The 16,900-nt window shown below is 40.4% G+C and overlaps 1 protein-coding gene across 1 annotated transcript in view; it reads right to left on the reverse strand.

The window, feature by feature from the left end:
• Positions 1–5,753: 5,753 nt before the first annotated feature.
• The window catches only part of angpt4 (angiopoietin 4), a 72,434-nt gene continuing 61,287 nt past the window's right edge, over positions 5,754–16,900 (reverse strand). Inside the window, exon 9 of the mRNA XM_079841649.1 lies at positions 5,754–6,672. Within this exon, the coding sequence (XP_079697775.1) occupies positions 6,512–6,672 (161 nt within the window). The 3' untranslated portion in view covers positions 5,754–6,511. The remainder of the gene's footprint in view (positions 6,673–16,900) is intronic.

Raw genomic sequence — 16,900 nt, forward strand, 5'->3', positions numbered from 1 at the left:
CTCAAGCATCTTACATTTCTTGAGCACATGGTATTGTTTGAATTTGAATGAAAAAGAACATTAGATATCATTCACACTTATTCTGAGTCTTATTGCAAAACATTTCATTGTAGCTGAATAACATGAACAGAAATCAACAGGCTAAAGAACACTTAAGGGAGGTGGTTTAAAAATATAATAGCAGAAAAAAACTAGCCTAAATAATATACTTTTCAAGCATTATTAAAGACAAGTAAACACTCAGTTATTAAAAAAGAACAAATAAACAAATTAGCAATTGCAACATAAAGACAACTGAACAAAGATGCGACTGAAATAAACAGCGTTTTAGGTAAAATATCATCTACTTTGAATGGGTGATGTCATATGTTGCGAACTGAATTGTGGGTTCTGTTCAAGCGGCAAACTCCCGCAGTTTCTCTTGAAGCCAATACGGAAGTGACTCAAACTGCAATTCATCGACTGGCCACTAGAGGCAGACTCCAGAGGGAGCAGAATCTCATTGAGCCCCATGTTAAAATGCCCAACTTTACAGCAGAAGAACACATGTTTACAGTCTGGTTCAAAGTGTGGTTTTGGTCTATACGGCTAATTTTGCCCTTCATGACGACTGTGAGGGGGTGAATTTTTTTTATTTTTTATAACTCATTAGTTTACATTATATAAAGCATTAAAGTTCTGCATAATTAAGGGCGTGGCCACTTTGAGTGACAGGTGGATTGCCGTTTGTCTGCTGTCTGCTAGTCATCACATCACCTCAGCTCCGCCCACGTCCCGCCTCTTTGCCCATTTTCTGTTATTCTATTATCCAAGATGGCGACGGCCAGCTCGACCCTACTTTGCTCTTCAAAACTGCTCTTCAGAATCCTATGGGTGACATCACGGACACTACGTCCATATTTTTTTTACAGTCATGTCACTTGCGTTGCTCCCGGCAATTTTTTATCAACTTTTCGAATGCCAACACAGGCGTCAACCAATCAGATCGCCTTCATGCAAATACCCTAGCGCAATACGCTAGAGGAACATCAAAATGGAGGAAAAGCTTATCATTGCATGGGTGATGAACCGTTCTTTACGATCAGAGTTTATACCATATACTAGGGGTGGCACGGTTCACAAAACCCACAGTTGGGTTCGTATCACGGTTTTCGTTTCTGTACGGTTCTTGTTGTTGTTTTTTTTAATCGTTAACGCTCCAGAAATTTACTTCAGCATTTGGTAGCTTTATCATCCACAATTTAGGACACAGTATTCAATTTTTTTTTATATCAAGTTGTTTCCTAAGTGGCTGTCTACCGAGTCCGACACATTGGCGCAACATTTTTCATGTTAATCATATCATTTTTGATCAGAACAATGCACTGTGGCTTTAATTCAGCTGACCTGATTAACACATTTTTTCACCATGAAGTGTTCCGTGTGTTTCACAATCACCATGACATCCAGCGCTGTGAAGAAATAAAATAAAATACACGAAAACACAACACTGCTAGAATTTTTTCCCCAAACTTCAAAGGCATGTTTCAATTATTAAAACTAGAAGCATATCTTAACTTTTAAATGTTACATTTATCATGTGAACTACTTATATACAACATGTTATATGCATGTGTGTATGAGACAGAGGGGAACAGGTCGCATTTGCATCAAATATGCCACCCATCATAAATCACAGCACGAGACAGACAGGGGTCGGAGGAGAACACCGGAAAATGTGACAGAATGGACAATATTTGTCTGTATTTGCAATACACGAGCCGCGGTTCAGTTGCGCGAGACAAACACTGCCAGTGTGTGTATGCGCGACCCGCTCTCCGCACTGCATCTGCCCTGCCTGCTATAGGACGCTAGAGCATCCTTCAACAACTCCGGGCAGTCTTCCTTATCTCTCCCACTTGCATTTCTACACGTGACGTGACCTGCAGCACTCCACTTTTACTTTACTGTATGTCCACACAAACACACTCCTCTTATTTCGCGCGAAAAGGACACCCATTGTCTGAGGTAACATACGGGCACGAGGATACATTGCGCATGCGTCGAACCGTGCGACCCACACACTCCTAAACCGAGACAAGCGAACCGAACGGTTCGTTTTTTTCCATGTACCGTGCCACCCCTACCATATACCGTAAAAAAATACATTTATTTATGTTTATACAATAGCCCCCAGGTGGGTGGATGCAGTACAGCTCATAAACTCCACCCCTCCGTGTTTTCTAATGGATGTGAGACAAGCTAAATAATCAAATTACACTTCAAGTAGTTTTTTCCCAAAGTTGGTTTCTGTCATTTTAGGCAGTTTTTAACCACGATTTAATTTCAAGTGTTCATTTTTTAAATAAGTTTAGTTTTAGTTAGTTATTTGATGCTATAAAAACGGGGGGGGGGTGTGACGTCATGATTGACAGCTGAGATTGACGGCTTCTCTGAGTGAAGTTGTCACTGAGGCACTAACAGACTCTTTTCAGGATTTTCGGGAGGAGATTGGAGCTTTAGCTTTCATTTCTACATTTCCATAACTGTTTATTTCACACCAACATAATGAATTGCTCTGCATCTGTGGCTCAAGCTGGAAGTAGGCTAATGTGATTGGCTGTTGTCACTATGACGGTCGCATCAGCACCAATGGTGCGTTCAAGTCCTCCTGGCATGTTCGTATTTACGAGGTGAGAAGTCGTGTTTACGACATCATGAGCGTTCAAGTCTCTTTGGTCGAAGCAAGATGGTGGTGTACCTTCTTTTAATGAATTTCATGAAAATACAGCAATGTTTGTTAACTCTGCTTATAGAAAATGAAGAACAAATAATGCGCATCAGGTGAGTTCAAACCTTTTACGTTTTAATTAATCTATGAAGCCACTGTAAGCTGTATGGTTATATATTAGGCTAATTGTTACAATGCTAGCTTACTTTGTTGTAAATGACAAAGCCTGACAGTGTCACAGCTAAATACCCGTTTCTCACTGACACGCCCCAAACTCGTACAGATCTGGGCTTAAAGAAAACCCAGAACTTCCCACTGGTATTTACAACAGAAGTATCACACGGACAAGTGGATCCGTTCTATAAGAGCTGCACATCCAATTCCAATATACTGTTACGCGTTTTCTTTGTCAACTGTTTTCATTAAATTTTTACTATATTTTTACACTCAAATTTTACACTGTACACTCAAATGCAAAAAGAGAACTCAGTTCAGTATCGCGCACTATTCAGTATAAGATGCGGCTTTCTGTGCGCGCTTCGCATGTCTGTCCCAGAAAACAATGGCCGAGTCTTCTTGCGCTTGAAGGTTTAAAGTCACATTAAAATGCCCACAAAGGAATCGATAAGAGGTATCCGATTCCTAACCTTAAGTATCCGATTCCAGATTTGGAATTGATTTTCAATTCCCAACCCTAGTCTTGACTATATCACTAGTGCAAGGGTTCGTGCATGTGCTCACAAGAATCTCATTCTCTCTACTTGCCATTTTGTATAAAAGTGTTAAAATCCTATAAATACTTTTTTTTTTTTAATCGTAAAAATATATAGGCTACAATTGTCCTGATTAGCATGGCTCAGTTTGCCCCACTGGCAACTGCCATTTACTTGTATTATGACAAACTTGTAAGCAAGCATCATATATAATTTGCTAATATTTCATAGATGATCTACCGGTGCCCGGTTCTTTTTGGAGGCTCTTAAAAGTGTGAAAGGGATTTTTTTCCCCCATGTCTGTCTCCCATCTTCTTGCATGAATAGTGAAGGGTTTGACATTTGACACGTTCTTGTCATGCCATTATAATGCAATCAGCACCTCTATGCAGTTTGATCATTAAAGATCAAACAATATAATTCAATAAACACTATAAATATCATGCATGAAATATTAGATCATATGTTATACATATCAGTATGATGTGACAAAGGTATGCACCAAATATCTATATAAGAAGCACTTTATTGCTCATGTAGACCTCTTAAAACAAATCAAAACAAAACAAAAATTATTATCTGACATGACAAATTGACATTTTTACAAAAGCGAATAAAGAATGATCAAGGGGGAATGTCTTCCATATGCTCCTGCTGTTCTTGGCAGGAAAATGGAATTTTAGTTCAATAAAAACACCATGAACTAGGAAGCCTGGACCACAAAAAGACAGGAAAGCCTTTGGCGTCTTTAACTTCTTATACAGGACAGCAAAATAAACCTGACCTGTTGAAAAGCTGTTATCCAGTTGAACTCCAGAACTGATCTGAAGGGTTTATTATCAAACAGTATTGATATGTGATGAAAGGTTCATGGTCAGAAAGTAATAATGCCTGTTGAAAGGTTTATGCTCAGAAAGTATTAATGCATAGACCACAGCAGCAACTAAAAGCATTGTTCATATCGTAGGAACGGTCGACTCCTGTCATCGGATCTGTTCTGTTGTTTAACTCATACTGCGCTCCTTAAAGTGCATCCTCCTAAAAAAATATGATATATTTTCGGTACGGGTCACACAGAACATCAGTAAACAAAATATAGTATCTTCTCTTACATACAAAACAAATCACATGGTTACAATTATAAGGCCAGAAACACCCTTTATGCAAGTACAAACGCAAAACATGATTTTGCAGTGCTGTAACAAACTTCTGCACTCAAGAGGGCAACAGATTACCTTCAGTAGCTACAAACATGCCAAATACAAATGACTTGCCAAGCCAGATTTTCTTCAAACTGTTGCTGTGCCAAGACAGTTAGCAGGGCCGTTTACGCTAAAGTGCCCCTTACAGCAATGCTAAGAATGTGATGCATATTAAATTGTGTTCTGACACATTTCAGAATGTAACGACGGCCAAAGCTTGCGTGGCTAGATGTGTTTGTGTTCACATACCTAGAGTATGCTTTGGGCCTAATGAGCACTAAAAAAAAAGAATGATGCGAAATATAATAAAATAAAATATCCAGTTATTACAAATACACACACAATGATGCAATGCAAGGTCTCAATCTATCTATCTGACTAGTTGTCTTGCAAGTCACTTGCAACGCTGCCATTCAAAAGTTTGGGGTCTTATATATTTATACACCAATCAGCCATAACATTATGACAGGTGAAGTGAATAACACAGATTATCTCTTCATCACGGCATCTGTATAGTGTGTGCGTCGCTTACTTGGGGAACACATGGCAAGCCGGCGGAGGCAGTGTGATGCTTTGGGCAATGTTCTGCTGGGAAACCTTGAGTCCTGCCATCCATGTGGTATCACCTACCTAAGCATTGTTGAGACCATGTACACCCTTTCATGGAAACGGTATTCCCTGGTGGCTGTGGCTCTTTCAGCAGATAATGCGCCGCCACAAAGCTAAAATGGTTCAGGAATGGTTTGAGGAGCACGAGTTTGAGGTGTTGACTTGGCCTCCAAATTCCCAAGATCTCAATCTGATCGAGCATCTGTGGGATGTGCTGAACAAACAAGTCAGATCCATGGAGGCCCCACCTCGCAACTTACAGGACTTGGAGGATCTGCTGCTAACATCTTGGTGCCAGATACCACAGCACACCTTCAGGGGTCCATGCCTCGACGGGTCAGGGCTGTTTTGGAAGCAAAAGGGGGACCAACACAATGTTAGGAATAATGGTATAATGGTCATAATGTTATGCCTGATCGGTTTATATATATATATATATATATATATATATATATATATATATATATATATATATATATATATATATATATATATATCTTTGTTTTCACATAAATGCTGTTCTTTTGGACTATAAAGAATCCTGCAAAAAAAAAAAAATCATGATTACCACAAAAAATGTGAAGCAGCACAACTGTTTTCAATATTGATAATCTGAAATGTTTCTTGAGCAGCAAATCCTCATATGAGAATGATTTCTGAAGGATCATGTGACACTGAAGACTGGAGTAATGATGCTGAAAATACAGCTTTGTATCAAAGGAATAAATTACATTTCATAACATATTCAAATAGACAACAGCCCTTTACAATTGAAATAATATTTCAAAAATATTAGTGTTTACTATATATTTTATCAAATAAATGCGGCCCTGGTGACCAACCCCAAACTTTTGAACAATAGTGCCTCGCTAAGTAGTTAACAGCTATTATCTTTTACAAAATAGTAGAAAACCTCTCAGACATGAAGGAGCCTCTGGTATTCCTCTGGAAGGTCCAGAACCGGTCCGGAATCTAGTGAGGCTCGTGAGCCTTTAGTCTCATTGAGTTCGAAAGGAATTCCAAGCCACAAACAATGTTCTGACCCCATGACCATCACTGAGAATGTTTTAGGTTATGACCGACACTTGAAGTCAGCTGTGAAGGTGAAGGATGTTTGCATGTGTAAAATCTGTGGCGTACATTTTGGAATGAAGCTGAATTTTCAGTCCGATCGCTTTTTCATCCACCATGACATTTTGATCTGTCTCCCCCTCATTGCTTCCATGTCCTAAAGCAAGCCGCTCGAAGTCCTGTCATTCAGACAAGCTTGATTCACGTCAGAAATCAGCTGGTCGGATCATCATAGACGTGGACTGGAGCGAATAGCTGGGTCCTCGGAAGTGATGCCACTTAATGCCATTGAGCTTGCGGATGTTGTGACCCACGGTGTAGTAGATTCCATTGAGGTTAGACAGACCGCAAGCATCAAACCACCAGCCTGAATGAATGACAAGTGACAAGAGATTGAGATAAATATATTTATAAAAAAGTTATAAATGTGGCATGGTAACATATGTTGTTATGGGAAGGAGGCAGGACCCGACGAACATTCAAGGACTTTAAAGGAACACTCCACCGTTTTTAGAAATAGGGCTTATTCGACTTCTTTCCTACATTTAGATATGTGGGCAAATGCATTTTTGTCTCATGCATTGTTTTAGTTTGGCAGGGTCGCCGCTAGCTTAGCTTAGCATAATGAATGGAATCCTATGTTGCCAGCTAGCATGCCCCGAGTAAAAGTGATTAAAAAAAAAATTACTTCTTGTGGCCTGCGTATTCACAACAAGTACAAATAGCGATGCAGATTAAGACTAGGTGATTTCCTAGGCAGATATTGACTATATTATGGGGAAGCACAGGCCAAGCACTGCTACTTGGGCGCAGAGATACACGCAAGACATGAAATCCCCAAAACTTCCGTTTGTGGCAAGGTAACATCACCAGACCAAGCTCAATTTAAGATTGAACATTGGTCTGGAGAGTCTGCTCTGTATTTTCTACTGCACACGCGAGCATAAACGCGCATAAATTAAATGACTCTGTACGTAATTGGATAGTCCTTCAACCAATCAGACCACAAGAGGCGTAATCAACGGGCAACGACCCATCGCTTCTCTATCCGTCATCGTGATAATCCCTCCAATAGCGGGCCAGGTGGATAAGCCAGTCTGTGATTGGTTCCCGCAAAAGTGTAACAGAAGCAGTAGAAGTGAATGTACGGGTTTCCAGACTGAGTTGCCGGGCGAAATCAAATCGCTGGCAGATCAGGCTGGGTTTACCCAGTCTAACCAATCGTGGCAATACACACGTATTTAAATGGACTTGTCAGGTTGAGGGTCTATATTCCGCAATGTAAGTAGTGAATCTGCCATGGTGTTAGCACAACTGGCTTTTAAAGGGAATGGGAGATGAGACTGGCTTATTGCACGTTATGCCCAAAACACACCTACGACTCTTTAAGGCGCCATTTTCACTGCATGGTTCAAGTGACCCGATTCCGATTTTTCCCTCTCATGTGGCATCGATCGGATATGACATGTGAACGTGTAAGCAGGAAAAAAACGCATAAATTCCGCTATCCTCCGATCGGATTCAGGCTTCACTCATATGTGCTAATAAATCCGATATGATTCGCATACGTGCATTTGCGTTATTCCCCAGTAAATGCGAGTCGTACGTCATTGAAAGGGACGGAGGCGAACGGTGGACACAAATTGCGATCAAGGGCTCTCCTCTTGTTTTCTCTGCCGAGAGCAATGTTTTGCTGACCTTTAAAGATGGAAAAAAAAAGCAAACGGAAAGCAAAACATTGAATAATCATTTCCAGGGCTCTGAACCGGTTCAAGGAACGAAAACAAAAACCGGAAATGCACTTAATTTTAAGAGGAACAAAAACGAAAACGAAATCAAAATCAATTTGAATCGTTCTGAACAGAAACGTTGATTTGAAATGACCATTAAGCGGTTAATAACGTTATTTTATCGTTCTTTTAATATTTTAATTTGGCAGTGACCAATCATGAATAGAGTAGTACAGCATGTGACGTTGACGGATCAAGCGTGAGTGAAATGCCCGCGCACCATCATCTATGAATCTACCGGTAACGCAAGTCAGTATAGAGCGCGCATTTTCATGCCTCAAGAACATGTCTTTCCCCGCTGAGGTCTACAAAGAAAGCGCAGGTATTGGCGGACATTCTTTTCGTATGTTTAAATAAGTAGTACGGACTTTAAGCTCAAGTAGTCTGATTTAGGCTAGTTTATGGATTCCGTTTAAGCCTATCCAAGTAGATTACTAGCATCTATCAAACATTTTTCCTATAGTCTTTCAGATTGCCAATACAGGTCAATGTTTTCTATAGACGGTTGATGCTTCGTATTAAATGGTATGTTATATTGCATTAAATGATCAAGCTTTATTAGCTGACTGAATTTGATTATGTGATGCAAGGACGTGTTGCGCAGTGTTTGCTTTGAAATTACCAGTTGACGGTGCATTAAAAGAGCAATGGTTATCCAGTTTATTTATTCTTTATTCATGCAATTTTTAAAACAAGTCGTGTTGAAAAAAAAGTTATGTACAAAGAATGTTATCACTCTTCTGAAAAGAATAGGCATATAGGTGTAGGCACTTTCCGCTCCATTAAAACAGGTCAATATTTGTCCCGCTGTTAATGCTTTGTAATTAATGCATGTATTTCTGTTGTGGTTTTAAAAATGTTATGAAATAAATATTCAAGTTTAATTATCATGCGTTATAGGCTATTATTACTGAGTGAAAATAAGTCTTTATTTATACATATTTGTTTAAAGTATAGGCTAAATTAAAATAACGTTATTAACCGTTATTTTTTCAAATCAAACCGTTTTCGGAACAGTAATGTTTAATGAGGAACGCAAAAACGGAAACGTTAAAATATCGATTCTGCTCGGAGTGAACCGATTGATATTTTTTTTCCGTTTTTAAGCCCTGATCATTTCGTCTGCATCCATTGCATCCATTACATATCGCTCCGTTTTACTTCCTTTTCCGTGTCAGAACGTCTTGGGCTGTTTCGCCAGTGTATAGTGTAAATGCAAATATCGGATACGGGTCGCTTTTAAAAGATGATGTAAGTGGGTCGTCAAAAAATTTGGATATAGTCACCAAATTGGAATTGTGCATCACGACCTGCAGTGTAAATGCGGCCTAAGAGACTAGGTACAATGCTTTTAGTCCTTGCGTCTGGCATGCTGACCATTTTTCCCCTCGTTCAACTAGCAAAAGTGTATTCAGACACGCCCTAAGTGCACCATGCGCTTCAGACCATGTGCTCAGATTATTCAAATAGGGCCCTTGGAGTTCATTTTCTACTCAAAATGACACATTCATACTCAAAAACTATCCATCAAATGTTACCGCCATTGTGTGCCAAGTGTTAAAGGTCCCATGGCATGGCATTTTTCTATTATTTTATAATGTTTCCTGAGGTGTACTTATATTGTTAGTATGATTTTTACATCATAAAATGTCATAATTTAGAAATAAAAGGCATTTTTTCTATATTGATGTTTGCCCTGTGACTGCATGCCCTGTTTCAAGGGGCGTGTCTGCTGTGAGACTTCAGTAAAAACGGCCACTGTTGTGATTGGCTGACATCTTTGCATTTGAAATGAGTATCAGATCTTGTAGCGGAGGGGGGCGTGGTTTAACGAGGTGTTCGAGCAGGCACGAGCTGCTGCCAGAGAGACTTCACTTCTCATCAGTTCTCTCGGCATGTCTCAGTTCAGTGAACTGTTGTAGTTACTAGCATATACTTCAGGTTTTTCGTTTATTTTCAGTCAGAGGGGCTGTCACACAAGTTAGTAACTTTAGTAAATGATGGATCAGCGCTGACTGGAGACGCGAACCGTTTAGAACGATTCAGTCCGATTTGGTGAACTGGTTCGACCGGTTCACTAAAAAGAACTGGTTCAAAAGAATGATTAGTTTGCGAACCGGAGTTCAATGGACCAGAGACGGAGCGATTGCTAACAAACAAAGTTATATTGTATAGAGTTGTGAGTTGTATTGAGTTGTCAGTGCGAGTTTATTGTGTTTGTATCTGAGAGTTCTGAATAAACACGAGTCCCAGTCACACCGAGTCCGTCTTCCTCCTTATTCTGCCACCTTTGTAACATGTAATGTTCCATTACAGCTGTCTGTCAAGATGAACGAGTTACGAGTAAGTGTTGATTATAGCATTATTTTTAGATATTTTCCAATCATATGAAAAGCGTCAGTGACGCACATTGAGTACACAGCGCAAACAAAGACAACAACAATAGTAATCGAATGTAATCCAGTTTATTGTGGGAATAGCTGGCTAGCCCAGCCCCGAGACCCCTCACGCTTACCCCCCTTCTGCTTAATCTCGCGCCGCGTTTGGTGCCTCCGCTGTGGGCCAGATTTAGTACTGGGGGTCGGTGATGTTGAAGGCCGACCGGTCAGTGCAGCCCAAGCCTCGGCATAAGTGAGGTTTATCTCTAAAGATGTGGCTCTGCCGATGTTGAGCAGAAACTCACGACTGTGTGCACATTTTAGAACAGATAGACGCGACGAGGACGTACAAAACACTGACTCACAAGATAGAAAACACAAAAACACCGTCCTGTCGGGAGAGAATAATAAAGTTCTGTGTGAACTTGAATAATTAGCTACACATCAGAAATCACTGATCACAGATCAGAAGGAACTGAAAAAAGACTTCTGTTTTCATTTGTACATCCAAACACTGAGAAACTGCCAGCATTCACTCGTTCACAACCCATGATCTCTCGAGCGCTTGCATGGGCGTGCCAGATTCTCTGGGCGGAGGAAAGGGAGGTAACCGTTCCTGCTATGACGTCATAACAGGAAAATTCCAGATCAGCTTGTCTGGGCCATTTTCTCAAAGGCAGAGAAAGACAGCCAGAACTCGGTTTACACCGATCAAAATTTCTAGCCACTTGGGGACAATATTCAGGCTAGGGGAACTCATATTAATGTTGAAAAACCTCATATAATGAAAATGTAATGCCATGGGACCTTTAAGGTCTCTGTGTTCAGATGGCGTGTTATTTCTATTATTTAAGCCGCGTTTCCACCGCAGGAACTTTCCCCCGGAACCAGGAACTTTGGGGGGGAACTCGGTGTGTTTCGACCGCAGGAACTAGGGTCTAAATGAAGTTCCGGGTAAATATTTCCCCCTCCAAACGGCCCTGCTTGCGAGGTGGGACTTTTCAAAAGGTCTGGAACTTTCGGGGGTGGGACTTGGGCGCTGAACATGCTGATTGGTTCAGCTCTTGCAGCATTTTTTTCCCCACCACCATTTTTACAAGTTTTTTGCGAGGTGGGTTCTGCGTTCAGTAAATATTTTCTTTGCAACAATGGAGTTCAACAAAAAAATTCGACCGACGACTAGGTTCAGGCTTTGAGCATATATGCGGAGGAGGACATCCAGCGGGAACTGGAAACGGCGACCCGCAATGAAAAGGTATAACGTTACCTGAAGATATCGACTCGGTTCCAGTCCCACAGGAAAACAGTGCAGAGAGAAGTTAAAGAAATTAAGACAAGATTACAAGAAATTAAAGGATCATAACGACCGGAGCGGTTCCGACCGGCGTATCAACAAGTGGCATGACCGCCTGGACGCGTTGTTGGGACAGACCGTCTTTTTCTGGCGCAGCGGTAACGAAAGACTCGGCTAATGCGTTGTTGGAAACCATCCCGGAATCCGAGTGGGTTGAAGGTAAATATCTCATCTTGGTATCATCTATTAAACTCGTTGCAGTGTAACGTTGCAGTAGCTTTTTTCAACGTGCTTTTCCAGACGTAACGGGTGGCCCTGATGAATTGCAGGCAACGGAGACCAGCGTGTTTCCCCCGCGGTCACCAGTACGTTAGCCCTCGTCCCGTGTCTCCTGCCGAAACACACACATGCCAGAGGTATAAAGCTGACAAAATGTGTATATATTTTAAAACTGATGTGTAATCCATAATGGTTTTGAGTAGTTTTGTTGTTTTTAATTGTAAACTTAAATTGCCAATGATAGAAATTGCACACTGGGCATTGTTCAAGCTGGGCAAGCAATTGTTCATTATTTGTAGTGAAAACACTAAATAATTAATTGATGGTTTCTATTGTTTCATGGTTGCCTTATGTATTAATTTCCATGTGTTTCTGTGCAAGTTTTCTACTTAGGGAAAAGGAAAAGGGACTGACTTTTCTTGATGCACTGAGGGACATGGAGGATGCTAACCGGGCCGTCCTGCAGCATGGACAAGAACAGCGAGACCAATATATGCAGCTGTTACTGGAGAGCCAGGCCGAGGAGAAATGAGGAGGCAAGAGCTGGCATTCCACCAGTCAGAAGCGGAAGAAAGCAGACGGCAGCAGAGGGACTTTCAGACCGGGTTTCTGTCTGTTCTTGGACAGTTTGTCCAGTTGTTCAAGAAGTAGCCACAATGACCAGCCGCTTGAATGAAGCATTTGCTATATCACATTTGTACTTTATATATTGTACGTGTTGGCACAGCTCTTGGACAGGTTACTGAAAAATACACTTTTTTATATTGTTGTTTTCACATTTTATAATTTCATTTTATTGTTCTAGTTATTTATTTGTCTTTGCACACTTATTTTAATTGTGTAAGAACTAATCTGTCTAAAATAAAGTCAAATGTGTAAAATGTCACTGTGTCTTTTTAATTTCCACATTCTAACTATATAACCACTTTCTAATTGTAGTGTTGGAAGCAAATAAAAGGGCTGCTGCTCGCAAGTCTTTCTGAATATGCACATAAACATATCTAGAAAACCCAAATATTATATTTTTAAATGTATAACTATGTGAATGTAGTATAATAACTTATAACCACAACTTAAGTGAAGCCATACGTGTGGTCCTGCTTCATTTCAAATTTGAGGAAGAAGTCTCTAATATTATGCGTTTAATGAAGCATATTGTAATACTAGTCATGTGATTTTTTTTTTTTTAGTGAATGCTTAGAGATGTTATTGTGATAAATAAATACTTGCAGTCTAGTACCTAATCTTTCAACCGCTTAATTCAGTCTATTGTTTTCATTCAATTAACTTTTCACACATCTGTCATGAATGACTGACCTCATTATCCTTTTATAGAAAATATTTTGGAATTGAGCTATTACAACACATTCAGATTTTGGATTGCCCATCATCCCATTTTGCATTAAAATGGTCAAACCAGGTGAAAGTGCACGTTTAAATAAGCAGTGTTGGTAATGTGTATGCAAAAGCAGCGCTGCTTGCATCTTCTCCACTTGTTGTTGCAGACAGTATCGCGCAAAAGTGATTCATGTCCGTCGGTGACTGGGAGGAGCAGCCGCGCGCATTCTCACGTCACCGGACTTTTGCCTAATCTCCCCGGTACTTTAGACCGCGGTGGAAACGCAGAAAGTAGCAGGTCTGGGGGAGAAAAAGTTCCTGGGAAAAAAGTTCCTGGTACAAATAGTTCCGGGTAATTTCGGTGGAAACGCGGCTATAGATGTGGTGTCTACACAATATCTACTGTATTATTAACGTTGATGTTTCTAAGTACATCATACACTTTAAAAGTGTGGTTTAATTAGTCTTATAGTCTTATATTGTTTGAGTTAAAAAAAAGTACTGCAAAGGAAACTTAAAAAACGAGGTAGAAAATACTCAACCTTTTACTGACCAAGTTACAGTTACTTATTTTCTTTGTTAATTTTACACAACTTTGTACTTAAAAATGTGTGCAAAAACGATTTAAAGTGAATTTAACTTATTGTTTTTTTCAAGTGTATATAAATAATACTAAAATATCAATATATGTTTATAAAATGTTTAGTATTTAAAAACTTTGTCATATATTTTTGTTATATATTTTTCACATAAATCAAATGGCTTCAGAAATCTGAGGAATATAATGCATGATTTATATGGATTCTTTTTCGTTGCTTTTTGCCCCTTTTTGGAGCTCAACAGACTTACAATACGCTTTCACTCAATGAAAAAAACAACCTGGAGATTATACAAAATATTTTATTTTGCATTCCACGGAAGAAAGAAAGTCATAGGGGTTTGGAATGACACGAGGGTGAGCAAATAATGACAGGCTTAAAAATTACATCTCCTCAAAACAACCAAAGCCTTTGACCCAACGCTCTCCTCTATATTATGTCTTTTTATTTTTCTCTCTGCAGTCTGTCAGTGTTTCAAAGAGCATGTTATTCCCATTGTGCGGTCGATGTCTCAGCAAGACCTGTCAAAGCAAACTGTGATTCTTCAATAAAAAACAGACGTTCACTCTTCAGAGAGGACACTGTCTATCTAACCCTGATTAAATCAGTATCGCCTCCCTCAATGCATGTTTGGTTTGGACGGTCCGCACAGATGGATCCATCTTTCAAAATGCAAACATAAAGGGCACTCCAAGGTCTCCAGCCGGTTCGACGGTAATTAACTCCAACAACTTTCAAAATCAATTGCAATGCATGCTATTAAAAAGCTGTTTATCTTGGAGCCCAGAGGTGTGGGATCTGCAGTCGAGTGCAGCCACAGAGTAAATTGTTTGGATAGCGGCCGTCAAAAGCAGGTCTGAACTCCGGACGTGTTTTACATAATTCTGTGACGAGGTTGCGTTTTCTTCGATTAGGAGAGGATCAGAGGGATTTTGCATGACCGTTCCAGGCCACAATTGAAGAAATGTGAGCGAGAGGATATGAATTTAGATGGCCTGCGTTCAATAAGCGCTGGTGAGTGCCCATCTACAATCAGATTAGTCTTTATGCAACAGGTATTTAAGTCAAATGACGGTTTATGGGTATTTGTTCAATTCTGGTGATGTTTTCATCAGTGGGATGAATGAAAATTAACTCTTTCCCCGCAGAAAAAGATCTGCGTAAACCAGAAGTTGTTTATGCGCAACAAGTTCAAACATTCGGCAGCTTATGCCTAACGTTACTGAGAAAAATATCAGCACACAAACATTTTGAAATATTCAAATCCTCTCTGGAGAAGCATTCAGTTTTCCTTTTAGTGCTGGGCAGTATGACCAAAAATCTATATCACGGTATTTTTCTAAATTATATCGGTTTCGTGGTATTTGACGGTATTTTTTTCTCTTGGCATGACTAGGTGTTAACCACATTTTCTACTAATTGAGAGAGGAAATACTGCAGTAGATTGACTAATGCCTTATTTTACTGTCATGATGAGAGAATATTGTAGAAAAAATCCACACTAGAGTTAATACAGGTTTGCAAAGCCCCATAAAATGATTGAAGAAGACGTGATGAAATATGTGCGCATACACGCTGCTGGTTCATGCTTACAGCACTAGAGTATATGAAATAGGTCCATAAAAAACTTAAACACGCTCGCTCCGGACTATATCTGTGCTATATGATCCATGTGGTGAGCGTTGTTAATCTCATCAAGGAAAGCAATCTCTCTCTTGCTCCCCGCGTGTGTAGTTTGAATTCTCCGGGGTAATCAGGGGCTGAATCCGAAATCGCTCCCTATAACCTCAAATAGGGCATTATTTGAGGGGACAGTCATTTGTAGTGGTGCCCGAAACCATAGTGGACGTTATTGAGTGCACTCATTCAGTCCCACATTGCACCACAATAACGAGTGTACAGCCGATGTACACACGACGGCTGTCTGACTTCACTCACTCGTTTTCATTCACTCTTTCAAGTGAACAATATTAAGTGGGAATAGAGAATGAGGGTTTAGGGGGCGATTTCATTTTCAGCCATAGGCTGTAATGCGATCTCAGCTGTGCTCTCACTACAGTGCAACAGTGAAACGGGACCCCTCTAAAAAAGTGTTGCGCTGCGCTGCATTCGAAAGTTGTTTAAACAACATACACTGTTATTGCGGTATAATCAAAATTCATATCATAACAAAAATAAATACTGGTATTCGGTATGAACCGGTATACCGCCCAGCACTACTTCTGCTCACAAATTCCGTCATGTAAATGGTTAATCCGCCATGGTGCAAGCACAAATTGCTTTTAAAGGGAATGGGAGATGAGACTCTGGTTGGTTTATTGCATGTAAGAGACTAGGGACAACCGTTTTGGACCATGCACCTGGCGTGTCTACCTTTTTTCCGCCGCTAGCAAAAGTGGATTCGGACATGCCCTAAGTGCACCATGCGCTTCAGACCATGAGCTCAGATTTGCTAAAATAATAATAATAATAATTTGTTACATTTATATAGCACTTTTCTAGGCACTCAAAGCGCTTAAAATAGAAGGGGGGAATCTCCTCAACCACCACCAATGTGCACCACCACCTGGATGATGCGACGGCAGCCATATTGCGCCAGAACGCCCATCACACACCAGCTTATTTGCTGGAGAGGAGACCGAGTGATGATACCAATCGTATTTATATGGGGATGATTAGGAGGCCATGATGGACAGGGGCCAATGGGCAAATTTGGCCAGGATGTTGGGGTTACACCCCTACTCTTTATCGAAGGACATCCTGGGACCACAGAGAGTCAGGACCTCGGTTTAATGTCTCATCTGAAGGACGGTGCTTGTTACAGTATAGTGTCCCCATCACTATACTGGGGTGTTAGGACCCACACAGACCACAGGGTGAGCGCCCCCTGCTGGCCTCACTAACACCTCTACCAGCA

Source organism: Gobio gobio (genome assembly GCF_949357685.1).
Source record: "Gobio gobio genome assembly, chromosome: 17".
NCBI lineage: Eukaryota > Metazoa > Chordata > Actinopteri > Cypriniformes > Gobionidae > Gobio > Gobio gobio.